The sequence below is a fragment of the Egretta garzetta genome, unplaced genomic scaffold, assembly GCF_000687185.1.
Source record: "Egretta garzetta isolate BGI_Z169 unplaced genomic scaffold, ASM68718v1 scaffold175, whole genome shotgun sequence".
NCBI lineage: Eukaryota > Metazoa > Chordata > Aves > Pelecaniformes > Ardeidae > Egretta > Egretta garzetta.
In genome coordinates this window covers 1,461,181-1,488,939 of record NW_009259860.1, presented here as the reverse complement: position 1 = coordinate 1,488,939, position 27,759 = coordinate 1,461,181, and the positions used below count along the sequence as shown (strand labels likewise).

At 36.5% G+C, this 27,759-nt stretch overlaps 1 protein-coding gene across 1 annotated transcript in view; it reads left to right on the top strand.

The window, feature by feature from the left end:
- The window catches only part of CNTLN (centlein), a 179,798-nt gene that overhangs the window by 93,950 nt on the left and 58,089 nt on the right, over positions 1-27,759 (top strand). The window contains exons 13-17 of the mRNA XM_035895579.1: positions 12,531-12,634; positions 18,121-18,212; positions 21,065-21,585; positions 24,112-24,286; positions 27,217-27,310. Of these exons, the coding sequence (XP_035751472.1) occupies positions 12,531-12,634; positions 18,121-18,212; positions 21,065-21,585; positions 24,112-24,286; positions 27,217-27,310 (986 nt within the window). The remainder of the gene's footprint in view (positions 1-12,530; positions 12,635-18,120; positions 18,213-21,064; positions 21,586-24,111; positions 24,287-27,216; positions 27,311-27,759) is intronic.

Sequence of the window (27,759 nt, the reverse complement as noted above, 5' to 3'; positions counted from 1 at the left end):
TCATCCTGCTGCAGTCTTACAACCTGTAATCCTTGGGAAGGAGTCGGTTTCCTCAGTGGGTTATTCCTTCTTATGTATTCAGCCCTATTAGAAATGAGATTCTCTGCTTGGTTTTATTTTCCAGATAAAATTCCCTGGGACAAATGGAAAAAAAGTCTTATTGTTTGTTCGGATGTTTATTTTAGACTGCCATGAGCCTGCTCTCTTAATTCCTTTTATCTGTATGCAGAGGAGTGTAGGAGTCTCCTGCTGGCCCTACCTGTGAACGCTGAAAGCTGCAGATGAGCAATGGCTGAATTACAGGATGTGTATTACTCCCGAGGCAGTGGTTTGCTAGAGGACTAACTAGAGTCCTCTGGCAATGGTTAACCTAGGGTTGGCAGCTCTTGAGGGAAGGAGCCCTTTAAACTCGTAAGAAAGTAAGTTTATGCTATAGTTCAGGCTATCTTTCTAAATTACCTTTTCTGTAATACATTGAGACCCAAGTGCGCATGTGTGTATGTACCTTAGATTTGGAGCTGTGTGAGGGCTCCTGATGGTATCTTTAGAACTGCTGACAATTAAAAATGATGAGTACTAGGAAATTTTGTTCTAGCAAGAAGGTATATTTTGCAGAAGCCCTGCTTATATGCAGATGGTATGAGCATTTTGCCTGTTCTAGTAACTTGATAAATAAGCAACTGTTACAGAGAATTTCTTGCTGATGCCTAGCTATAATCTAAAAGAAATCAGAAGTAATTCCTTTGGCAAAACTGATTCTATAGCACAGCTTTTATTATGCTACCGCTTTGCTGTGCTATTCCAAATGGGTGAGTATTACCAAAATAACTAAACAATGGACGAGTAACCAAAAGTAATATATTGCCATAAATATAATACAGAATATTGTGTGATACTGGAAAGAGCAGATTAATTGTGGGTCAAGGTCAATACCTTTAAAAATGTATGCAATACCAGCATCAACTATGAGAGGGATAGATTTGAGCTCTCCTTATTTTAATATTGCCAAGTGAGAATGTGGCAATCACAGTTGGAGGATAGAAATGAAGTGTTGGTACATAAAACAGTATGCTGTGTGCTGTCCTGCTCCTCTTGATGCCTTTTGTATATAAGTTACAAGGAAGAACAACTTCCATGAAGTTGTTGACAGTAAACAAAGCACTTTGAGGTTGTTCTTGGGATGTGAAAACAAAGACATGATTCTACATCTGACCTGCCTTATTAGAAGATACTGACAGTCTTCTTGGAAATGCCAGTAGATGCCTGCTAATTTGGGGTGCTGATTCCTGTTAATTCAAGGACTTCATGGCTTCTCCTTGGCTAGAAAGGAGTTGGAAGTTGTGCTCTGACCATGTAATCTACAGCATCTAAGACTGTTGCTGGCCTGAACTATTTCTTGTCAACAGAGTAAACTTTAAATGTATTTTGGAGTAGGTTATATTGTCAGAAGGTCTCTCTGGGTTTTTGACTGGGTTTGGAACCAGCTGTTAATATAATGCTTATTGTTGAGAAAGAATTGCTAAAGAAATGGAGTCAAATTCTACCAGATACACAGCAGCATAACCTCTCTATGCAGAAGGCTCAAGGCCATGAGGCAATTTCAGGTCTGCATAAAGGTGAAAAGCAGTACACCAGCTTCTAGACTTTGTATGGCTTTAAGTCACTTTTCTCCCATCTGATGGGCTATCATTCGAACTTAGAAAAGCTGCTAGAAAATACATTTAAGTATAAATAAGAGCAAGGTATTTTTCTGGAAGGAGTCATAAATTCTGGATTTTTTTTCAGTCCACTAGTTTAATTATTCTTTCAAGCACATTGCAAGTCTTTTTTCTCCTCCCTCTTTAAGAAATGGTCCTGAGCAGAAGTTTGTGAGCTGAATACATCGTTTAAATAAGATTTTCAGTTCATCTAATAGATATAGGATTAGTGTATTTGTTCTTAAAATTAGGAATAGCAATCATGTAAGTAGTTATGTAACCTTTATTATTGGCAAATATGGTAGGCTGTTACTGTAAATTTTAAGGTTACATTTTTTGGCTCTACAGTCTTCTTTAGGACACTAGAAGCCTTGATGATAAACCAGCCAGGACTGAAAAGACTTGCCTAGTGCCATTCAGAAAAGAGTTGTTGCCTGTGTTTTGAAAGTGTTTTATACCCTTTCAGCTTAAAAGACCCAAACCAAACTTACTGAAATGAACCTGTGTAAAGAATGCATCTAAATACAGGTGAAGTGATAATTGCAATTTGAACATTTGCAGGCTTTTAGAAGTGGCTCACTGTGTTAACATTATTGTTGCAGGTATGAGTTTAGATTTTGAGTTTAATGAAACTTAATAAAGTGGTTACTTATTTTCTTTTCATCTGGATTGCTGATAGGTACTCCTACTAGTGAATCTCCTTTGCCTAAGTTTATTCATGTATACAGCTAGAAGATGTTTTTTGCAAATTTTCAGCGACAATTCTGAGCAGGTTTTTTTATTGCCTTTAAAACACATTAAAATGTGTTTAGTTTTTATTTCTATTTTTAGGTTTTTTATCAATTTATTAATGGTTAAGACTTTATTTACAGAATTCTGGAGTTTCAACACCCTGCAAAGTTTCACCTACTCCACATTTCAGTATGAAAGATTGTGTATGTTGTCAGAATACTTCACAGAATTTGGTAAACATTTGCACAAAAGTCATGTGTGGTATCTCTCTATTGTTTTAAATTACATCCTAGAAACTTCCCTTTTTAAAAGTTGAATTAAATAGTGGAATGACTACACAGCATGAAAGTGACAGAAGTTTTAAAATGCAGTAGTAGCCTTTGACTTTGTCAAGAGAAAAGGTGCAGAGATGGAATTTATCATGAGCTGGAAGTGATCGATTTATACTCATGCTCAGGTTTGTTTGCCTTTCCTCTTGCCCTGCATATTTCCATTGTATTCAAATCCCATCATTCGTTCTTGAATTATGGTTCAAAGGTCTATCTTCTCTGAGTCTATAGAGTGAACTCTTTTTTCCAAAGAAAAGATTTTGGTTTTCCTGTTGTGATTACTGTAGACTTTTGAGTTCTACATTGCTGCTTGTATTCAATTTAGAACTTCAGTCACTTCTGTTGTCTAAGTTAGATTTTTGCATAGGTCTCTTCTTTTTTTTTTTTTTTTTTTTTTTTTTAACCTGGTTCATCAGCCTTAGCTGCAGGACTGCGTAGTTTCTCCTTGTTCATTCCTTACTTGTTTAGTTTTTTCTGTTGTTGATACTGCGTATGGTTTGCTTAGCAGCACTTTGTTACCTATATATATTCCTCTTTTTGTACAGGTGTATCATCTCTAAATGGACTTCAGTTTCTAGCACTTCCCTGTACAAAGGGAGCTGTTTTTGTAAAATGCATAGAAGGTTGAGGTTTTTTAATCGTGCTATAACAGATATAATAGTGAGATCATGTTTATGAGATGCTGACTGAAAATAACACACAAACTTAAATATCATAGAATTTAAAGATTTCAATTTTAAAAAGGCAGAAAATAAGTTTCCCTTGAAAAAGGTTGATTTATAAGTTTCATGTACCATATATTTTATTTGCTTGCTCAAGCAAAAGCATTCATAGTATGAAAAAGAGAACTAGAAGGCACCCTGCTTGTCAACTGATACATTGTCATTAGGAGACTTACGAAAGAGTAAACTGAAAGCATCCTCGGTGTTCTATGTTACTGCTTTACAAAGCAGACAGTTGACTGTTTCCAAATTTTTCTAGATTTGTTGTTCTCCTGCAGTTCCTAAATACACTCATTGCTGAATTTCCCTCCTGGGAAAAGAGTTGTACTTAAATACTTGTGCCGCTCAGTATAATAATCTGAAACAGGAAAGATAATTAATCTAATCTGCAATGTAAACTTACAATTTCTTTCACTTTGTTCGGTAACTAACAGATTTATCCAGAGAAATATTGTTTTATATCAGATACAAAAAGGTTAAAATATGGTGTTATTTTTTCTTTTCAAGTCATTTCAAGTTATTTTTTCTTTTCTTTTCAACTTTGTTGTTGTATGTGATTGTAAAATGTGAAATTTGTGGAGCAGTCCTAAAAAAAATTGCTAGAAGCACAGTTAAATTGAGATCAACATAAGGCATCTAAAGTATACATCATCTTCAAGATCGCCTGCTCTTGAAACATCTTCAACTCCCAGCATTTCTACTGTCAAAAGATGGAGGAGGCATATACTAATGTTCAACGATTTCTTTTCAATATCCATGCCTCAAGACTGCAGTCGGCTAGAAACACCTTACACAGAAACTACCTTTCCAGTCTAGAAGTATCTTCAAAGATTCCATCTTTCAGCTTCAGTTTATGTCTCAGATCTTTTCAGATGACATAAACACGATGCCCTTTGCTCAGCACTTGCTAAATCAAACACAAGTTTTTCAATGCACAGAGAAATCCCCTTTCAGTTAAGATCAAAACCTGGCGCATTTCTTCTTTCCATTGTTTGATGTGTTAATTGAAACTGAATGATGCAAAAACCAATGCAGTAAATCCAGTGAGCATACGCTTAAGATAATTACAGCAAATATTAGCTTCATCTGCTAAAATAGTGTTGGAAGCTCTTATTCACAGTATCTGAACTTTGACACTGCTGTTCTGACTCTTTAGTTCCAGTAAGTTAGTATTGTGCATTACCACACACAGAGTTTATTTTTGATCCTTTGAGTTGAAGGATTGCAGAGGCAATCCTTTCACCCTCAGTAAGTGAAGGAAGCATCTCATGTCACTAGAATCCATGCAACTGCATCACAGGTCTCTTAAAGTACCTAATCCACTTTGTAAAAGAGTTGAACATGGATCACTTAAAAGACTGGTGGGGCAGATGTAGTCTGTTAAAGACAATCCCCCTTTTGGAGGAAAAACACACAGAGGTATTTATCTTCAAACCCACTTGAAATAATTTTTGGAGGGGAGGGAGAGTTTCATAAAGATAAATCAATTCTTACCTGTTAGGTTGGCGCATCTGTGTGATGGGACACAGAGAGAGAATAGTGCAAATGAACGGCTGGACATAAATATCTCCCCTCACACCTGCTTTTTGCCACTGTGTTCTTTCTGGTAGAGTAATTCCTTTCAGTGTTGCATTACACTTCAGGAATTTTCTGTGACTTCTTCAGTTACCTTGAATTCTTCAAAGTCCCTTCTTCCCCCTTAGAAAGTTCTTACTTGACCTTTCTTTGATGCTTCTTCCAACTGATCATGTTCACTTGTTCTTGGGGAAATCGGCGATCGTACAGTCTCTGCAAAGGATTGTAGTCTTCAAGAAGAACATATTGCACCTTTTCCTCCCTTTTTTGAGCTGCACTCTTGTAACAAAATATGCAGGCTACAGTACTTTTGTGGTGAACTAGATGTGTCAGAGCACATTTTACTACTGAGTTGGGAACAATCAGAAAGAACAAAGCTACTTGCATCTGTATGTGGTTCTTCGCATTGCAATTTTTGCTGTTTTTTTGCCTTGAAATGTAAAAAAACTTATAAGTGATAGTAAAAAAAATATTTAACTGCACACAGTCATGATAAAAAGCCACAATTACTCGTACATTCCTTTTCCATTCTTCTGATTTTGTATAAAGAATGTAATATATATCAAGACCATACAGATTATATACTTTTATTTTTCTCTGTTAGCACTATATTTGCCATAAAAATTCTGTAGAAAATAAAGCTTGACGTTTTTGTTTTATTACGTTTGTTTTTCAGAAGAAAAAGATTGAATAGAAATCAGTATAGAATCTGTTCCCAAATGAGTTAAATACTTAGAAATTTGTTTAATGCTAACCACGTTGGCCTGAAGTGGCCCAATCTGTGCATTCTAAACTTAAAAAGTTTGTGAACTGAAGACTGTCAGGCTTCAAAGATTAGAAAAGATGAAAGAAACCAATCAACTACCTACTTAGGATAAGATAGGATAGCGTGAGAGTAATTGGTTCAAAAAGGGAGACAGGTATGACTATCTACATACAAGACATGCTTTATACCTGCTGCTGCAAAGAGCATAAATCTTGGGAAAGGAGAACATCCTGTTTGCAAGGAGGAATCTAATGTCTTAGATGAGACCATGAAGGAGATTAGACCTGCTGTCTAGCTGATGTGATAGTGTCCTCTTGCACCAAGAATGTTCCTGCAGTAAAGGGACTCTTTTTAAGGATAGGGGAAAACAGGTGTTGGTAGTGGGAGGTCACAAAAAATAAGGAGAGCTGTTTTAAAATATTGTCAACAGTAGCCAGCTAGCTAGTTAAGCAACAGAACAAGGAAATAATTTACAAATACTTCTGTGGTAGAAGCCAAAAAAAAAAAAAATGTGAAGCTAGACTGCTTGGCATCAGATGACAGTCCTGACTCACTAGGCATCTCAGTGACCTGGAGGAAGGGGTGGGTGGGGGATGTGTAATATGTGGGGTGCAGTGTTGCCTGGGTACTAGCTTTGCAGAAATGACACAGTAGGATTACCTGGTGAGAGAGTGGCACTGTAAGAGAATAATTATTTAAATGTAATATCAGACAGCTATTACAGAAAAAGGGAGCACTGCATAATGCTTTTGTGTAGAAGTCCTATATTTTAATAATAAATAAGTAGCAATGAGATTGTACTGCTGATCTTTTCATCAGGATGCTGACAGTGACGCAGAAATGTGAAGTGAGATTCGACAAGTTGTGAAGGACAGGCTGTAATCATGGAAGGTTTCAACTATCCTCATAGAGCCTGCATCATTATCTTGCCAGGACAAGGTGTAGAGATACAAATTTTATATGGAAGAAGTAACTTTTCTAGAACAATCAGTCTTAGAAACCAAAAGGGAAAATTCTATTCTGGACTTCATTTTGAGTAGTATGTAGAACTTAGTTCAGAAAGCATTAGAGAGAAAGCTGCTCTGTAATAGTTACCTCAATACAATAAGAAACACAGAATTGTGCATCTTGGAAGGAACCTCTGGAAGCTGTCTTGTCCAACCTGCTGCTCAAAGCAGTGGCAGTCTGGGAAAGTAGCTTAGGATCTTGTCAGGTTTTGACAAAGGATGGAGGAGATGGAGACCAAGGATGGAGATTTCAAAACCTTCCTGGTATGACCAGCCTAATAAGCAATCTCCTTTTATATCTAATTGGAATTTGAGGTATTCTAACTTGTGTCCATGGGCTTTCATATCAGCCACTGTGTTCCTCTGGGAAAAGTCAAACTCCATCTTTTTGACACCCTTGTGTTAGGTAGGCAGCAATGAAAGCTTCCCTTCTCCTAGGCCTGAATAAATCAAGGTCTTTCACTCTGTTGTCATAAATCATGTACCCAACCCCTGACCATCATGTTACACCTTTGCTAGACTTAATCTAGTAGGTCAGTGTCTTTCTTGGAGGAGCCCAAAACTAGACACAGCCATACATGCAGTCTCAGAAGTGCTGAACAGAATCAATTTTGTAAACCAACTGACTCTTGCCTATACAGCTAGTATGTTTTTAGTCTTTGCCACAAAGGCATGTCACTACCATGTTCAACTTGTTGCTCAGAAGGACCCTACTTTTTCTGCAAAGCCGCTTTCTAGCCAGTTGGTCTTCTAGAATATCCTGTTGTGAGGGGTTACTCTGGGAGGACTTTGCCTTTGATGAACTTAATGAAGTTCCCATCAGTCCATTTTTTCCACCTATGAGTTCTCTCTGAACAGCGGTCCAGCCTTCTAGTGAGTGCATCAGTTGCTTCCCTCAGTTTTCTATCATCTGTGAACTTGCTGAGAGGCATTCTAACTCATCTTTCAGGTTGTTAATAAAGATATTAAGCAGTACTGGCTCTGGGGTCAGCTGTCCTGGCTGTGCCCCCTTCCAGCTCATGGAAGGTTTCAACTATCCTCATAGAGCCTGCATCATTATCTTGCCAGGACAAGGTGTAGAGATACAAATTTTATATGGAAGAAGTAACTTTTCTAGAACAATCAGTCTTAGAAACCAAAAGGGAAAATTCTATTCTGGACTTCATTTTGAGTAGTATGTAGAACTTAGTTCAGAAAGCATTAGAGAGAAAGCTGCTCTGTAATAGTTACCTCAATACAATAAGAAACACAGAATTGTGCATCTTGGAAGGAACCTCTGGAAGCTGTCTTGTCCAACCTGCTGCTCAAAGCAGTGGCAGTCTGGGAAAGTAGCTTAGGATCTTGTCAGGTTTTGACAAAGGATGGAGGAGATGGAGACCAAGGATGGAGATTTCAAAACCTTCCTGGTATGACCAGCCTAATAAGCAATCTCCTTTTATATCTAATTGGAATTTGAGGTATTCTAACTTGTGTCCATGGGCTTTCATATCAGCCACTGTGTTCCTCTGGGAAAAGTCAAACTCCATCTTTTTGACACCCTTGTGTTAGGTAGGCAGCAATGAAAGCTTCCCTTCTCCTAGGCCTGAATAAATCAAGGTCTTTCACTCTGTTGTCATAAATCATGTACCCAACCCCTGACCATCATGTTACACCTTTGCTAGACTTAATCTAGTAGGTCAGTGTCTTTCTTGGAGGAGCCCAAAACTAGACACAGCCATACATGCAGTCTCAGAAGTGCTGAACAGAATCAATTTTGTAAACCAACTGACTCTTGCCTATACAGCTAGTATGTTTTTAGTCTTTGCCACAAAGGCATGTCACTACCATGTTCAACTTGTTGCTCAGAAGGACCCTACTTTTTCTGCAAAGCCGCTTTCTAGCCAGTTGGTCTTCTAGAATATCCTGTTGTGAGGGGTTACTCTGGGAGGACTTTGCCTTTGATGAACTTAATGAAGTTCCCATCAGTCCATTTTTTCCACCTATGAGTTCTCTCTGAACAGCGGTCCAGCCTTCTAGTGAGTGCATCAGTTGCTTCCCTCAGTTTTCTATCATCTGTGAACTTGCTGAGAGGCATTCTAACTCATCTTTCAGGTTGTTAATAAAGATATTAAGCAGTACTGGCTCTGGGGTCAGCTGTCCTGGCTGTGCCCCCTTCCAGCTTCTTGTGCACCTGGCAGAACAGGGGAAGCTGAAACATCCTTGACCAGTGTAAGCACTGCTCAGCAACAACTAAAACATCAGCTTGTTATCAACTTTCTTGTCATCCTAAATCCAAAACAGAAGCACTATGCCAGCTACTAGGAAGAAAATTAACTCTATCCAAGCTGAAGACAGGACATCTCAACTATTTGGCAATAAGGAGATGGGAGACCATCTCAAATGCCTTGCCAGATTCAAAGTATCCACCACTGCTTGCTCTCCCTTTATTCTTACAGCCTGTCATCTCCTTACAGAGGCGATCTGGTTGGTAAAGCAAAATTTTTCCTTGGTAAATCCATGCTAGCTGTTTGCAATCACCTTCTTGTCCATTAAGTGTCTGGACGTGATTTCCAGAATGATTTGCTCTGTAACTTTTCTAGGAAAAGAGATGAGGCATGTATTTCCCCACATCTCATCCTTTATGAAGATGGGTTCATGTGATGTTTGCCTTTTTTTTTTTTAAGATTAGATTTAATAATAGCAGAAGAGAGTGGACCAAATCAGTTGGCCTGGGGATATTCATTTTCCAGAAAGGGAACCACATAAAAGTGAATCAAGTAGTCCAAAAAACCTCTAACTCCCCAAACACTAGAACAAGCGGTATAGAAAGCCTATAAACAGTTGGAGAGTGTTAAGAAAGGTACTGTAGTGTGCTACAATTTAAAAAATTAAACACACCTGCCTCCAAATAGTCTTAAAAAGCTTTCTGTAAAGACTCAGTGGGGAAGTTTTTGTGGTTCTCACAGAGAGAAAATCAGCTTTTAAAACTTAACCTTGCATTGGTGAGAACAGGTAGGCTAATAAAGAATGGCAGGACAATTGCAAGTAGAAAGTTGAGAAGGCTAAAAAAGCTCTTGAAGAGTGGTTTGCAAAGGTGCTTAGGCTGTGATAGTAAAATTTTGCTTAAATAAAGTGAAAAAGAAGCCAGTTAGGAAATTTCTAGGTTTGCTTAATGATAACAGTGTAAAAGGATACGATACACTGAGTCTACAAGGCCATAAAAGAAAAGCTCGATGAATCTTTGCATCAGTCGTTCCTACTGAAGATGCTAAGAAGATGCCAACAACTCATGTATTCTTTGTAGCAGATACATCAAAGGTGTTAGGTATGTTTGAAGTAACTGTACAGCAATTATGAGGTCAAGTAGGTGAGTTATTTGTTAATATCTGGTGCTAATATCTTCACACCCCGAGGGGTGTGAAGAAACTGAAGGATGAAATTACTGAACTGTAACATCACTGTAAACAGCCACTGTGCTAGTTGACTGGCAGGTTGCCACTTTAACTCCCATCTACAAAACAGGCTCCAGAGGGAGCTGCAGACCAGTGAGCCTGACTGCTTCCATACTTGGGAAGATGGGGGCCTGTCTTTAGGAAAGGAGGGGTAGCGGGGGGAAGAAAAACACAAAAAAACGAAAGGGAGAGGGAGAGAGATCACTGAGCACAGATCAACTCAGTTTTCTTGGGGGGGAAGAATCACTGTGGCTCCTGTAAAGGGAAATCCTGCTTCATTACCCTGCTGGAATTGCAGAAAGGTGATAGTAACCATGTGGGTAAAATCTGATCTGTATTTTCCAATTGCCTTTGACAGGGGTCCACATGAAAGGTTATAAAGAAATTCCATTCCTGTGGGATTGGAGGAAAGGTCCTTCTAGCAACAGAGAACCAGTTAAAGCAGAGGAAACAAAGGGTAGTGCTTATGTGCCACTTTCAGGATGGAAAATTGGAATCAGACTGCAGAAGCTGTTAGGCTTGTGCTCTTTCCTCAGTAGCATCTGCTTTTTCCTCTGCTGGAGACAGAGCACTGGTGATGGATGGACCCAGCACTGGGCTAACCCAGTTGGGCATTTGTAGCATTCATGCAAGTCAGTTATTGACTTGTATGGGTTGGATCTTGTATTACACATGTTAATTAATTTCTTGTCTAGGTTTACCTGAAATATTTCCAGCTTAGATATATCATAACTTCAGTTGGAAACTATTTCACAGACAAATGAATTTATTTGGAAGTGATTCAGATATTCTGACTATAAACCTACCCCTTTACTAACTTCATATCATTTATTTACTTCTGCATGTCTTTCATCACCTTAAAAAAAATACATAGAAGTTAACTCCTTTTAAAAATTTTGTACAACTGTCCTTGTATGGTTGTCACTTAGTGTGTGGGGAGGCAGTATGTATGAATATGTGCATAAATGTGTGTTCATTCAAATACTGTTTTTGAAGTTGAAAAATAACATATTCAGAAGATAGAGGTTCAAGCAGGAAGGATTCTAAAATATCCTTAATTCACTCCCTTGTATTCATGTAATGTTGAATACAGTCTTTAATTACGTAAACAGAGAATGTTTTCTCAAGGAAGCGTTTTGCTATTCAGTGCAAAAAGTGAACACGCTATGAGGAGTTAAGACATTGTGACAGTGAAGGACACTGTAGTCTGTGTTATAGAAATTGGTGGTGACTGAGGTAAGGAGAATGAAAGAATAGCAAAGAAGGTCTGCCAGTGAAGGCAGCTGAGTGATCCTGAAAATTGCGGGAGCCTTAACGTGTCATGCAAAGCAAGTTACTTTTACTTCACATTTCTCATTTTGTTATACTTCATGTGAGACTGTGAGATGTGGATTGCAACACTTAGAGTTACAGCTGAGTCTGAGATGCAGTAAACGTATAATGTGCTTTAAAATACTGTGTATACTGAAAGACTATTTTCTTTAAAGCCTTCCCTTAAGTTAGCAGATATTTTGGCCTGATTTTCTTTGTGCCTTATCTCAGAGGGATTTTATAAAGTGGGGATCTTATTGCTAAAATAATGCACAACTATATAATTAAAGATTGTGTCAGAAAACACAAGTATACACAATTAATGTATTTAATTCTAGCATTTCCCTATTTGACTTTGAAACTTTAGCATTGGTATCCTGGCAACTTTATTTGCACGTAATTTTAATTAAAAAAAAAAACCAGTAATTCAGGTATTTTGTTGTACAGACCTTAGCTGGTTGGTATTACAGAATAAACTATAGTAGTAATATAGTAGTATAGTAGTAGATCAGAGCTGGAAGAGGGGAGGAGAGATTTTGCTAATAAGTTTCTCAAATAGTCACTGGAAAAAGAGGAATGGTAAGATATATCTGCACAAGGTTGGCTGGTGGTTTCCCCTGAGACTGAGTACTTATTCCCCTCTTACCAGGATTCCAGACTTCCTACCAGTCTCCTTTTTGTCTCAGGCATTTCCTTACCTAAGGAGGACTCACTGAAACTTCTTATTGTATGTTACAGCCAACACTATATCTGAATTTTGTAAATTCGGGTTTAAAAATTTTATTCAGCTGTTGTACTCTATATGTTTGAAGTATGCCGAGTGTCATCAAATTAGAACTAACTCCTGGGTATTGACCACTTTTTCCCCAGTAATATATTGAAATGGTTTGGGCTTAATTTTGTATGTGGTTTTAGTGTGTGATTGTTCTGTGGTTCTTAATTTTTTATTTCATTTTGTAGACTGAATCTTGAAGAAGAACTGGATCAGATGAAAGTACACCAGTCTGTGGGTAAGTTTACAATACAGTTATTTATCTATGTTTACAACAAAAAGGGAAGGTATAGTATTTTATATGTGTAGATGTAGTAGATTAGAAATACTAATTTTAGGGTTATTTTCTCTCCAAAGGTTAATTTCTTTTTCTTGAATGTGTATTTTGTTAGCATAAGCATAAGGCCATACATTCTTATTTCAAAGTATGTTTACCCTTAAGTTCTCCAGATGCCTATTAAATCAGTGACAATTTTTAGATACAGATATTAGCTAATATATGTTTGCAACTTATGTGTATATACTACTGTCCTGGCTTTGGCTGCGATAGAGTTAATTTTCTTCCTAGTGGCTTGCATAGTGCTGTGTTCTGGATTCAGTACTAGAAGAATGTTGGTAACACACTGATGTTTTCAATTGTTGCTGAGCAAGGCTTATACCAGTCAAGGACTTTTTCAGCTTCCCCTGCTCTGCCAGGTGCACAAGAAGCTGGGAGGGGGCACAGCCAGGACAGCTGACCCCAACTGGCTATTCCAGATCATATGACATCATGCTCGTGGGACGTTAGTTGGGGGGAGAGGGATCACTGCTTGGGACAGGCTGGGCACTGGTCAGCAGTTGGTGAGCAATTGCATTGTACATCACTTGTAGTGATATTCTAGTAATAGAATAGTAGTAATATTCTATTACTACTTTTATTGCTATTGTTATTCTTTTCTTTTATTAAGCTGTCTTTATCTCAACCCATGGGTTTTACTTTTATTTTCCAACTCTCTCCCCATCCCACTGAGGGAAGGGGGGAGTGAGTGAGCGGCTGTGTGGCGTTCAGCTGCCTGCCGGGTTACACCACACAACTACATCTAAAATGAGTTAACTATTTTACGTTTAAAATAACTGTGTATATGTATATAAATAGGTATGTTTAAAATCTAAAACATATTTATATGTTTATGAAGCTTTCTCCAGAATCTGAAATGTTTTTTGCAGTATTGAAATACAGAAATTCCATGCTCATTCAGACGTCTTTTTTAATACTAGTCTCACAAAGTATGTGAATTGGAAAGTAAATCAAAATGGTGGAACTCTTATAAGAATTGATTATGAGTACCTTCTTTTATATCTTTACGATAGTTGATGGTTCTGTGAAGATGGGTCTTTGTCAGTTGGATAGGTAATATATTACCATTGCCTCTCCATTACTCCTCTGATTCTTTGTATTATTCACTGTTCCTGAATGGTCTGGGAGAAGTAGTCAAGAGTGCATAGTTACAGTCCAGCTGGGTGTCACATCTGTGGTAAATTCTTTATGCACAGCATTGTGCAAAGGAAGGGAGTAGGAGACTTAGAGCTAAGTGCTCTGCATGTTCGTAGCAATAAAGCCTTACCGTTCTTTATCCCAATTTTCTGCTGTTGGCTGGTTTTTTTGTGATAATGTTAGCCACTTGAATGTAAAAATATTTTTTTCTTCCTTTATTTCAAATTTGTTTCATATTATCTATAAAACTAAGTGGAAATATTCAGCTGCCTAAGACTGAAAGTTGCTGTTTTCTTTCGTGTTACTTCTTATGTGTTACTTTCATAGCCCCAGATAGAACTGAAGGGAACTAGTGAAGATTTCAAATACTGTCTTTAAAAATCACTTCTTTGTTTTTGCCAATTTAGTCAGTCTTTGCACAGAGAGAAGTGGAAAGGCAACCAGCAGTGAGAAGGAGTTGAGGGCCTGCTGAGCAATAACCATGCATTTCCAAAAACAGTCAGATCCCTGAAACTGCCAGTTCTTGATGTTTAGTGCTTTAACAATTAGTCTTTCGTTCCTTCTTTTTTCATTGTCTTTTCAGATTAAAACATATCCTCTTTTAAAAGTGTGTGGGTGGATACACACTTCTAGTTTGGTTAGTGGTATGATGATTAATTGTTGTAATATTGGGACTGAGAAAAAGGGTCAAACTACTAGTGAAGTGTGTTAGGCAAATTTTATTTACCTTTTGCAGCATTTGTTGTTATAGGTATCATTTAGATAAACGTGAAATTTTTGGTAAGATTCAAAATCAAATTAAGCAACACTTTTTATTAGTACATGACTGAGCTGATGCCAGCCATTTCCAAACTTTTACCAGTTGAAGTATAAAAAAACAGTTGCTTACCTAGTCTATAAAAAGTAATTTCCTTATTGTTGTCCTTGCAAATCCTAGGGTATTGCAGTGTGGTAGACACTTTTATCAATTGATTGACATTTTCTAGAAGAATACACCATAACAGCTGAATCTTGATGTCCATCTTTGGGCATAAATGAGTGTACGTGAACAATCCTTGGTCATGCACTAAGAAAATTTGTACACTCTCTGCCCTAAAATGAGTATTAAATGCCTTCCTCTTCCCAAATAAAAGTAAAACCCCAGGTCTGTTATCTGTAATTTGCTTAGAGTCCAAAGTTGATATGGTCTAAATACACTTTTTTCACAGTCTTAGTAAATATGTTTTCTTTTCTAAAAGGAAACCTGACATGAATTTACTCAGCTTATCAATGTTGTTGGAATTCACTTTCACCTCAGCAGGTACCTGTTTCCATCAGGCATTCTAACATCAAAGGATAAATTCTAAAAACAGGTGGCTGAGCTTCTCTATTAAAAAAGATAGGCGCTATCCTTTTGCTTGATTAGATATCGGTTGTGTTTGTCAGGAGGAAGTACTGGATAGCTTTATTGCTCTGCTGTATCATTTTTCAAACCCTTCTGGTCGAAGATGAAGGAGGTCAGAGGAAAAGGAAACTCTGCTCCTGCCATCCCCAATTTCTTTCCATCTGATTCAGTTGTCCAAGGTGTCTCATTCACCACTGCCTATTATTTTCCAGTAGTCATTAAATCCAAATTCACTATTCATGCTATTCGTGTCTTTATTTGTGTATGAATGTAGAGAATGTGTTGGCAGGTACTCATGCCGTTTCTACCAAAAGCAGGAAAGTGGGTCCATCTAATCCTAATAAATAAAAACAGGAAGTGCCTTATTAAAAGAAGGTAAACTGTTGCCCCCCTGTTTCTTCAAGAAGGCAGTTTGAAGGCTTCTTTCATTATGAGAATTCTTCTGAATCTACTGTGTCCCCAGCTCTTGTGTGAGAATGGCATTTCCCTTCTTCTGGTCTTCACAGTGTTTTTTCCCACTGGCTCTTTCTGACTTGGCACATCTTTGGGAGCATGAGTGGCTACCACGGGAGTCGGTAAATTGTGGCTTTCTGCACCACGGCACCTCCTATCTGTCAGGGGAATCCTTCACCTGGTGCACAGTGGAGGCAAAAACCTCATTTATTTGGTGGTTCATGTAGGTGCTATGAGTGACTGATACACAGCTCTTTTCTTTTTTTTTTTTTTTTTTTTTTTTTTTTAAATGAATAGTTTTTTCTCTGTGTTAGAAGGCTTTCTGCAAATACTAATAGTGAACTGTAGTATCATAGTTCAAGTACTGTTTTGGCAGCAGTGTTGAACTAACTCATTATCAGATTTTGTGACTATTAATTAGGAATTAAGTGTTACGTTCTAAAGCTGACAGTTAACTATGTCTTCTCAGTAGGATGTAAGTATACTTCCGTAAGACCACGGTAATTTGATGACTGAAGATAGTGGGGTTTATGACTTGTGGATCTATTCCTTGAGGGACAATTTGGGGTTTTTTTTAATGTAGGAGTATGATGGGTAGGTGTATGTCTTGCTGAGTAGACTGATATGATGAATCTTTCTGCTGTCATAGACAGACAGACAGTTATAGGCAATGCTGTTTCATTGCTTCCCTAACTAATTCCTGTGAACAATTACATAACAATTAGAAGGGAGGAGGGGGCTGAATAGGCCATTTATTTTCTGCTCGATAGCAAGGATTATGCATCAGTGACCTTTGGCTTTTCTTTAATTCATGCTGCTTGTGGCTTCTGTGATAATACTGAACATGCATAGTCTTTTCTATGTATTTGGCAGCAGTATTCTTTATTCTCTGCATATAATATGTTTATTTATAGATAGAGTTTTAAATTGTATTTTAATATATCCACATAATAAACATAACACCTTGTGTGCTTTGATCAGTTTCTTTGACTATGGGAAATCATTTTTCTTTTCAGTAGAGTACAGTAAATGCTGATATAAAAGCTACAGCAAACATTCAAATGAGTGAATATTTAGAAAAAGATGAAAAGCATGTTCATATTATCTTTGTGTGTTACTTAAAGAATGTTGTAAATGTATGCAGTACCACTGTGCTGGGGGACTGTAGTCTGAAATAACATGGGAACTAACATATTAATATCAAGGTAAAGGTACATATTCCCCAGATGCATAGTTTTACCTTTTTCAGCTTTTATTATCTTTAGAATAGTGTTCCATTTATTTCATGAATACAGAAGTATTAATTGGCCATGACATGTTCCAAAGACAAAAGAAAGGTCTAATTCACTCTAACAAACTTGTTAGTCACTGTTTATGTCAAGAGGATTGTGAATCTACAGAGAGTAACACTGTTTTCTTCTACACTTGCTTTGTTTATAAATCAAAAGTTTTTAAGTGACCTGCAGTGTCTGCTTGTAGTTCGAAACGATAAACCTCTACCACAGATATTTATCCCTTAGGATAATTTGAGGGGAAGAAGGTCAAGAAAAGAAATGTGAATATTGGGGTGTTTTTACAGTGTTGGGATTTTTTGTTCTTTAACATAATATTTAATATTCTAAGAAAAAGTCCTTCCAAGGTGTGTAATTGCTCATTTCTGTGAGCAGTGGGCAATCTGTGAATGCTAAGCTATTGGTTCAAATCTAAACAGAATGTATTTTGTTTCTGAACTACAGTACGTATTAGTACTTCTAAACTTTTTCTTAGCATTCTTCTTTACGAACAGATCTAATTTTTAACTTGTCTTTTTTTGTGGGATTTTTAGTATCTAAAGTGCATAGCTGTCTAAGAGAGTGATGCTTAGAGTCATGTTCACTCTCATTAGTTGATTCAATTTCTAATTGTTATGAATTCACAGTATTACAATGGAATGATTTGTGTGATTTATCTGGTGAAGTACATGATCTTTCACTTAACAAAAAAGGGGTTTTAAAGTTTTCATCCATCCTAATTCTGTTACTGTTTGCTTTGTTCACCAATCACTCTGATCCTCCTAGCAGGGGACAAGACCTAGAGAACAGAACTGGTAGTGACTGTGTAGATAAAAAGGCAATGAATTCTGCTTTTAAGGCATAGAGGGAATAGTCTATAAAAGAATAAAAATCGGAATGAAAGTACAGCGTCTTTAACCTGCAGATCTATTGTACCTTTGAAAAGTTTGTACTCTGAAAAAAAACATACTGTGATGCTACGAAGATTCATAATTATGTGACAGAACACTTTGAAAAGAGGTCACTCTTTAGAAACTGACCAAAGGGCTTGCCAAGAAAATAGACCACATTATAAATAATTGCAAAAATAAAGAATGCATTTCCTTAAAATGTTTGGTATTGTTTTAGTGAAATACTAATTGTCACAATGTATTTTATTTATTCTCTGATAGAGTTGTATTATTTTTTTCTGATAGAGCCACTTCTTAAACTTAGTGAATATGATGAAATCAAGAATAGTACTCCAAAAAGGAATAAGAAAGGAGTTTCATATCAGACGTTACAGAAGGTAAGATACCAACCCCAGAAAACAGATCTAAATTTTAAGATAAGTATCATTTATATATAGGTCATTACTCATGAATTTAGGCCATGATTTTTCCTTCCTAATTCAAAAATATGGATTTCCAAAGTTGTGTCACAAATTAATTCCAGTGAACTTGCTTTTAATGTATCATGTGAGATAAACATATCAGAAAATTAAAAGTACATTTAGAGGTATAATGTTAAAAACTAGCAAATTCTCTGAATTGGAAGCAACATATGCTTAGCTTTTTACCACTTTTAAGTTCAGAAACCTTCATTTCTTTTGCTGAGTGTTTAACTTCACATGATTTCAGGTGTTAATCTCTATAGAGCTCTTGTTACAGAATAAAATTGATACATAGTGATAAATCCACTTTTTGTTGTATTTAAATTCTAGCACAACATTGCGTATGCAAATATTTTTTACATATATGGGTTTATCACTCTTTTCACAAGGTAGTACCGTATGCATTTAGTGTTCTTTGGCTTAGCAAACATGATGAGTATTTAATCTTTACTGCTCAACATTCTACATGTTTTACCTTATACAGTAGCAAGATGTTCTTAACTAGTTGCTATTTGTATTGATATTTGTAATATACACAAGTAGTTTAGTATGTTAACAGGTGTTCACTTAAGAGGGCTCACTTGTATTTTACCATATGTTTTGTTTGCTGCAAAGAAAAGACATCCTTCAAACAGTATCATGCCTTTTGTTTGTCATTTTGCAAAACAATATTTGTTTAATTACTTATAAATCTTTAAAAGCATGCTTAAATTGAATAAACACAAATCTGTAACTTTGAATGTCAGTTTGGGTATGTCTATTTATTTTTTATTTGTGAATTAACTTGTAGGAAGTATGGTAATTTACAGCAGATGATGTGATTGCATATACTTGTAACACTTGCCATATGGTCAGGCAATGAAGGCTGTCATCTCGTTATTACTGAATGACAAACATCATGTTAAAATAATAACACACAGAATAGAAAGTGCTCACATCCATTTATCTTAAGGTAGAGTGAGTAATTGAAATAATATGAATGCTACCATCTGAAATGTCACACAGTTTATGCTTGCTTATCATCTATATTTCAGAACTATAATTTTGTTTGCCAGGTACTACATAATTTTCATCTCTATGGATATACAGAGTTATGAAGGTACCTTAGGGATAGGTGTAGAAGCTATTCATTGTTTGTTTCCTTCCAGCTGTCATACATGACTTTAAGTGCTAGTGTGTGCAAAAGGTTGCTATAAAGAACTGAGAAAATAATAGCAGAATCTCAGTTTAGGAAGGTGGTTGAAGAAAGGTACTGGTCTAAATCCTTATCATTGGGGAGGAAAGTATAAACTATGATTTTAATCATAAACCTTGGTTTCACTGAAGCGTTTGGAAAAATCCCTTTTATTTCTAATTTCATCCAATAATTTTATGTAGCCATAAGGTAATCTTTCTTCATTGTGGGAGTGCTATGAATTCCCATAAAGGAAGTTACCAATAGATAGGTATGCATATTAAAAGTTTGTTATCAAACTCATAAATTCAATATCCAGTCCACAAATGTATATGAAGTTTGAGTGGCTTTTGCCCTAGCTTACGCTGTACATTAAGACCTTCCATATTTCTGAATCAAATTTATAGTACCCTCTTTATAAATCTTTCCATAAGTTTTAAAATAATTTAAATGCATTGGAAAAACGTCCTTGAAAAACATATAGCATTTACTGAGAAATACTATGGTTTCAATATATTCAATGTCAAAGCAAGTTTTGACATTATGTATTGCTACAAAATGATGAAATTTGTACAGTATTTTACAAGGTGAGTAGCTGAAGCTGGCCATGTGCATTTTACTATAGGTCCTTAAAAAATAGTCTTTTCTACCCATGTCCATAAAAATCTAGAGCACCTGGCATTTACCCTAGTGAAAGAGTGGGGATGGAGCTTGTACAAAATAAAATTATTTCTTCAAAATGACTAAGTGGTTACTGAGCACAGAACTCACTCTGATGCCCTTTGCAAGCTTCTGGAAAAAATCTCACAGGCCAGATGTTCATTTCAGTATCTGCTAAAATTAAAATTGCCCCTTGTTTCTGGAAATTTTGGGGTTTGGTAGTAACTTTAAGAAAATATTCCAGAAGAACATTGAAAATCAGTTTATTGTTAATGGCATTGAATACGCCTAAACCTCAAAGGACTTTACAAATGAAGCATATGCATTCTATATAGGTAGAATATGCTCCTTCAAACTATATACGAGAAGCTTGTAAAGTGGTTTCATTGGAATAGGATAGATTTTCCCTTTCTGTGAATAGACAATACATTTCAGCCTTCATATTCTTTAGGTGCTGAGCTTCTGATATCTCTTGCTATGATTTGTTTGGGGTTTTTTGGAAGACCAAATTAATATTTAGTTTGTGTATTTACAACACTTGAAAGGACTTGTTGATTTAGATAGCTAGTGCAAAATTGTCTGTATTTCAAAATAGTTTTCCTTCTGGAAATGTTTTTTAAATTCAATTAGTATGTATAACCAAATCAGTAATGAGCTCAAGATGCATCAGGAAGGTTCATTAGCATACTTAAACTTCTGTGTCACTTTGCCTGGAATTTTAACTTCTTTTACCATCTGCCCTTTGTTCAACAGCTGTATTATTGCAGCTAAAATGTTTTCATCTGCACTGTGTTAGAATTATTTTTAAATTAAGGACTATAGATTGCTTTTGTCCTTGTGCTTAATGTAATATTATTGTCATATAATAAATACATAGGGTTTTTTCTACTGGATGAACTGAAATAATATGAATAATAAAATTACTTTTTGTTAGGTACAACAACTAGAAAGAAGATTCAAAGCTATTGAAGGGGAATTAAAGAAACAGAAAGAAGTAAATAAAGATCTATTGAAGGAGAAAAATTATTTGAATGCATCTTTAAAGGTGCAAAAGGAAGATGCAGACACCAGAGAAAGAGAGCTGGAAACACTACTTAAGAGGATTTGTGAAATAAAAAAAGGCAAAGCAGAACTTCAGTTAGTGATTGATGAGCAGGAAAAAGAAGCAGCGTCTTTGAAGAGGCAAGTGGCAGAAGCTAACAGGTTGAGAAATGAAAATGAAGATCTGCTGAGTCAAGTGCAGGAGCTGAAGTGTTTGCTGGATGAAGCCAAAGCAGTGGCAACCTCTGGGCAATGTAATTGCAAGATAACAGGCACCAAGGTTAAATTAAAAACAGCCAAGAAAAAGAGCTCTTTGGGACATCATGGAGCGTTTCTCAAACAGTCCATCAAGGTTATGAGTAATGTATTTGAGAACTTCAGTAAGGACGGCTGGGAGGATGTGAGTGAAAGCAGGTACGGCTCTCATTAACTTAGCCCTGTAGAGGGGACACTGTGCATATGTAAAGCACTAGCAAATGGAGATTGAATTTCAACTACTGTTGATTTGGTATTCAAAAAAAATACTGTCAGATCCTTTGAAATATCTTGGGAGGTCTTGTTCTGAGCTTATTGACTGAAATTTGCATGCAAAATTAGCCACAACTGCATGAGTATTTGAATAGGTGCCAGGAAACCCAAAAGAAGGCAATGCTTGATTTCTTCCAGTGATGCTATTTTCGTGCAGTCATGAGGCTTGAAATTGACAGTTTGGCAGGTTGATTTAATTTGCTGGCCCTTTGCATATTCACCACTGACAGCTAAGGATTCCCAGGCAAGCCTACTAAGTCGGTTTAGTTATCTTGTGACATGCCGACCCGGGAGGAGAAACATTTTTTCCCCTTAATTTAGTTAGATAAATTTTGAATGACCCATTTCAGCTTGCTAGCAGATGTCTACAAGCTGTTTAACATCCTTTAAATTAAGAACCATCCACACTAATTATTTCATGTATGTTTTATGCACAGTCATTGTACTAACTTTAATTGAATGATGGTTAAAAATCAGTTCTTTAAAGGTAATTGTTACTGCATGGAGTCCAGTCATGAGTCACAAGGCCCTAAGAAAATTGCACTGGCAAGCTTCATAAACGTTTAGAATTTTTGCTTCTGCTTCTATTTGTCCCCACATGCTTGAGGATGCAGCAGTAAGCCACTATGTAAATGGGTATCGCACCTTGTCTTTCAGTACTTTCTCCTAAGAGACGTGAAAAGAAATTTCTCAAGCCTGTATTTACCCGAAATATAGAAAAGGTGGCAAAAGAGTAAAGAAAATGGAATCGTCATGTTGTCCCTATACGTTATATGGAGCAAATCAACAGTCAGATGAAGCTATTCTGCTGCTTCTCCCTATGCAAAATAGGGGGCTCCTGAACACAGTATCTTGAGAGGGAAAACAAATTAAGAACCAAGTAATTTGTCAGTTGCTATCATTAATGTAAACCTCATTTGTTTTTCTGTTTAATTTAATATTGCAGACTGATTTTACAGAAAACATACGTGTCTTTCTGTTGCTTTTTATTTAATTTACTATGTTTTCCTTTTTAAGAACAAAATAGAGCAAACAAATTGTCATTGCAATTTGAGTTTGAAGTGAAGTGGAAAGTAATCGTATGGCTTCAGTTGTCGTGGCTAGCCCTAAACACTACTTTCAATAACTGCAAGTATCGGGTTAGGAAGTTCTTGTCATACAATAGTGAACATTTCTGAAGGTGATGTTTCAAGGTGTCATTTTCAGCAAGTTAGGGAAATATCTTCATTTAGTTCTCTCTTCTGCTTATTAATAAATAATGTGCTTTATCACTAGCAGCTGTCTCTGAGTTTCTAGATTCAAGCCTTCCACTTTCTAAGTAGAACATTCCTTGAAAGCATTCATGTGAGGGAAATGTGAATGTAGAAATATGGTACGTTAGAAAAAGATACGTTAGAAATATCTCTGTGCTACTGCAGCACCTTCAAACTACGACATTGATTTCTGTTCTTATCAGTCACTAAGACATACCAATGTGTCAGGATAGATTTTGGCAAGTATAAACATGTTTCTGTATGAACTCTTCAATTTGAGGCCTTTTCTCTGGTTAAGTAGCCTTCATCTCTAAACCACTAATTTAGTGACTGTTTTAATGTGAAGTCAGTTGTGTATTTTTAAATGTCTTAGTTTAAAAAGTAACAAACCAAAATTACCTTCTGTCGAGGGATTCCTTCACAAATCTGTTTGCACAATTGGTGATGAATAGCCACTGATAGTATAGAAAATGGTACATCCAAGACTTCATGTTATCATGAATATCAGAAAACAAATTATAATCTGGGGAAAGTGAAAAAATGGAAATTAAGAGCACACTGAGTGCAAGTTTAAGGAAAAATTTGAAGTTGAATGAAAGTCCAGTTTCTCTGCATGGCAGGCAATTCCAATAGAAAAACCACCAAGCTTTACAGAATTTAAAAGCACTCCAAAGGGGTGCTAGACAGAGATTTCACTGAAGTGTGATTTCTGAGTTTGTCTCAGTCAACACTACAAATAAAGTTTAATTGAAACAAAATGTTACTGAGTGAAGTCTTGTGGATTTGTTTTGTTATCAAATGAAGGAAAGTAGAAATGTAGTGTATCCGCGTGAGTCACTCACAGACTGGAAGTATTATCAGGTAGTTTTTCATATATGTTACCTTTGTAGGCTGTAACAAAAGCTGTCTTTTAAGAAGCAGTTAAAGTCTCGGACCTCTGTGCATTGTAGAGTGAGATTTCATTTGACAGAGTAGAACTTGATAAGACATTTTCAGAGTTTTCTTCTTTATCATATTTGTAAACATCTGTCAAATAAGCCAACATAGTACTGTTTGGATTTTATATTAGTTTCTCTTCTTTCTTGCATGTGTTATTTTCGATTGGAACTTTTAATGTTTAGATTTGTTTTGTTTTGTTTTCCTGAACGTGCTGTTTCAGTGACTGTGAAGTACCAACTTCTCAAAGTTTGGAAACCGTGATTATGAAGACAGTGCAAAACATTGATCCTCTGCCAGAGAGAAGTAACCAACAGGGAAAAAAGCAAATACAAGACAGTCAAAAGCCCTGCAACAGTGTTCATTTAGAAGGCAAAAAAAAGCAGTATAATATAAAGGTATATAATAGAACTTCTTTTGTTCTCCTGTGCAGAGTGTTGAAGTTTAATAGTTAGTGCTATCACTGCTATTCCCCTCTTAATTAATCTGACTCTCCATGTAAACTGAAAAGAAAATCTGCTTCCAGATATTCAATTGGTAGTTTAATTATAATTTAGAACATTTTCTGAAAAATTAATCTGCAAAATTGTTTGGAAGGGGTGCCAGGAGTGCAAGAGCTGATTAAAAAATGTAAAGCTTCTGTAAACTAGTCCTGCTGTCTCACAGCCCAGACAAAGAGTGCTGCAGACATTCCATTAAACTCTCTCTCAATCAGCAAAGTCATACAGAACAGAGTGACCTAACCCATAACAAGGAAACAGCAACACCCCCTCCTCCCCTCTAGCAAAATGGGTGTGCTGACTAATCAGGCATGAACACGTCTCCGTTTGTTCAGTGTGCACAGAAAGAGTTGTCTCCATCTTAGTAAGATGCTTTTGGCTCTATCTCTGTCCAGGAGATTCTATCTAGAGAAAAGTGTGCTTTTAGCTTCTTCTTAGGCCATTTACATTCATTGTCTGGGATTTGAACCCCTTGTCTCATTCCTAACATCTATATGCTGTTTTCTCACAGAAGAAGGCCAGCTGGTCGTTTCCCAGGTCTTTAGAGGCTTCATACAATCTGTAACAGATGATTCATTTTTGGACTTTTGAACAGTGTCTAATACTTTTTCCCTCCTGTGTTTGCCCAAATAAATCACTTCATGGAATTTAAAATACAAGCAGGTATTGTTGTTTCTTAGTTCAGGAAACAGAATACTGAAACACTGAACAACTTGCTGCTGTTAGAAAACTAGTTTGAAATTCTGTTATGAATGGTGATACAATAAAGAGTTTGAAAACAGATTATATTATCTAAGTCTCTAAATTTTAAAACAAATGCAAACTCTCTGGTCTTGTTATGTATTCTTGACTGTGTATTTCTATCAAGAGATCTATTTTTCTTGCAGAAAAGCTGAAAAAAGGGGAAAAACTTCTGCAAACATTTGTTGGTATTGAATACACAGTATGAGCAGGTACACGTGATATATGTGAAAATCTGACAGTGTGCTACTCCTGTTATCTCCTGCTGCTCCTAAGTGAGGATATACAAGGCAGGGAATCCAGGAGCCTCTGGTCTCTCAGCCAGTACCTCTCCTGTTTACCTATATTGCATTTTTTCTCTGTTCCTACTGGAAAAGACAAACAGATATATTCTGATACACATATGTAACGGACTAGTGGACTTGGAGCATACACAGGCAGCATCCCAAGAGCTCACAGCAGGTAAATATGCTTCAGCATAAGTCCCCTGTTGCAGGAAAAGCACCTGAAAATATGGTTTGTGTACAGAAGATAGCATTGCAAAAGGTTTAGTGTTGACAATTGGGAACACCAGTTTTAACAGAAATCTTAAATCCCTCCTGAGGATTTAAGGACACTCCAGCTGGGTCATGGTAGTCTCATACAAAGAGGCTAGAGAAATCTCTGAAGTCCTGAGCTATGCCTGGGGTTGGAGATGAGATAGTTTATGACACAAGGACTTTCTCAGTTTTGTCCCACATGGTATTAATATATAATACCCTGTACAGTGTCAGGAGAATTATTGGCACTCTCTTACAACTCATATATTTATCAGAGCTATGGCCTAGAGTGGAGATCTCCACCTTTTTGCTGCAGGCGTGCTGCTGCTGATGTTTGCTCATCATCTGCTGAGAGCTCAGTCCTCTGTAACATATACTCACCATTTCAGACTAGCATCGGTCATCCAAGAACATGTCTTCAGTGTTTGTAGGATTCTGTGGTCGTACTGTTAGGGAGTTAGTACTGGTTTCCATAGTTGTCTTTGAGACATGGAATAAAATAAGAGACTGTTCAAAGGAGACAGACCTACAAGAGCTTGACCTTTGTTTTCCTTTGCTTTGGTTTTAGGCTGAAAAGTTGGGACTTACATTTCTTTTCTTTTTTCCTAGTATATCCTACTTCCCTGTCCTTCAAATTGTATTGTGATTGTACAAATCTAGAATTCATGGCTAAGCTATCCTACAATGTCAGTAATTTGTTTAGAGCAGTTAATAGATAATCTGTTGCTGTTTACTCCTTTAGATTTGATGAACAGCTATTTTAGTTACAAGTATTTCCAGAAATATGTTGCATTATATCACATAGAAAGTGCAAACTGAAGATTTTGGATAAATGTTGCAGAATTCCAGAACAAGAATGTTTCAAATTACGCTGAGCATTTAAGAGCCAGGGAAATAGAACTTTGATTTTGGAGTAAGCCATGCCACTTTCATTTTGCATGTTGCAAGCAGCATTCTTCTTCAGCCTCTGCTTCTGTCTTTGAACTCTTGAAATAGCTGGTTTTCAAATCAGATATTTAAAAGGCATGCAGCTGACTTTTGTTACACCCTGTATAAACACAGAGAATTGTATTTGCATGTTCATATATTTGCATGCCTTTTCCAGTTGCAGCTCAGTGTCTAATCTGATTTTTGGAACTAATAAGACCACTATTCCTTTTTATTTTCATTTAAATATCTTGAAAAACACGATATTGCAGGCTTTCAAGTAATATCATCTTTTTTCCCTACGAGTAAATTAATATCTTATCTAAAACAATAATGTAGGCATTAACAGATACTTCATATTTCTCTGGGATTCTTTGGAAGGGGTTATGATTTACCTATAACAGTTCATTATTTCTTCTGCATTTGATGAGAAAGACAAAAATTTGTATTCTTTGCTGGCTGATGTTGAAAGACTGATTTTCAAATTAAAATTAATTATATTTTTGTGTATTATGTGAAGTAATTGTTGTTGTTTCAATTCAAACTGGAAAACTTAGGAGTATTGTGGTTGGTGTGCCATAATGAGGAGTTGCTAGCTTTATGCTTCTGTTTTTCATTTAGGGGCATTCACAGAATAAAGACCTAGAAAACTTACTTTCCAAGAGGAGGAAGATGTGCTGTCTTAGAACATCTTATCCATCAAATCTAAGCAAAGGTAGGAATATTATATATTTTTGGCAACTTCACAAGTAAGATTGACAAATCATTCCTGCCTGATATTCTAAAACCTCTTCTACATTACACAAACATATGCTGTTGCAGCATTTGCTTGTTTAAATTTACATGAGTGTATTTTCAAAGATTCAGCTCATTATTTTAAAGTGAAAATGTTGTGTAAAAAGTGACTGCCAAACAGCATCTTTTGCACTGTTAAAATATACTCTATTCTTACTAAGTCCCACCTATTGAATCTACTGACTAAAATAAGGCTTTCCACTACCTTTTGTTCTTGTTTGCCCATTGTAGTCAGCGCAGCCAATGAAACAAAATTAAGTGTATTTTGGCTTAGACCTTAAAAAAATCTGTTAACAAGACACTGAAGCCTTTATTTCCAGTAATACTGATCAGAAACTTGAGCCACATTGAACTTCCAAGTCCTTGTTG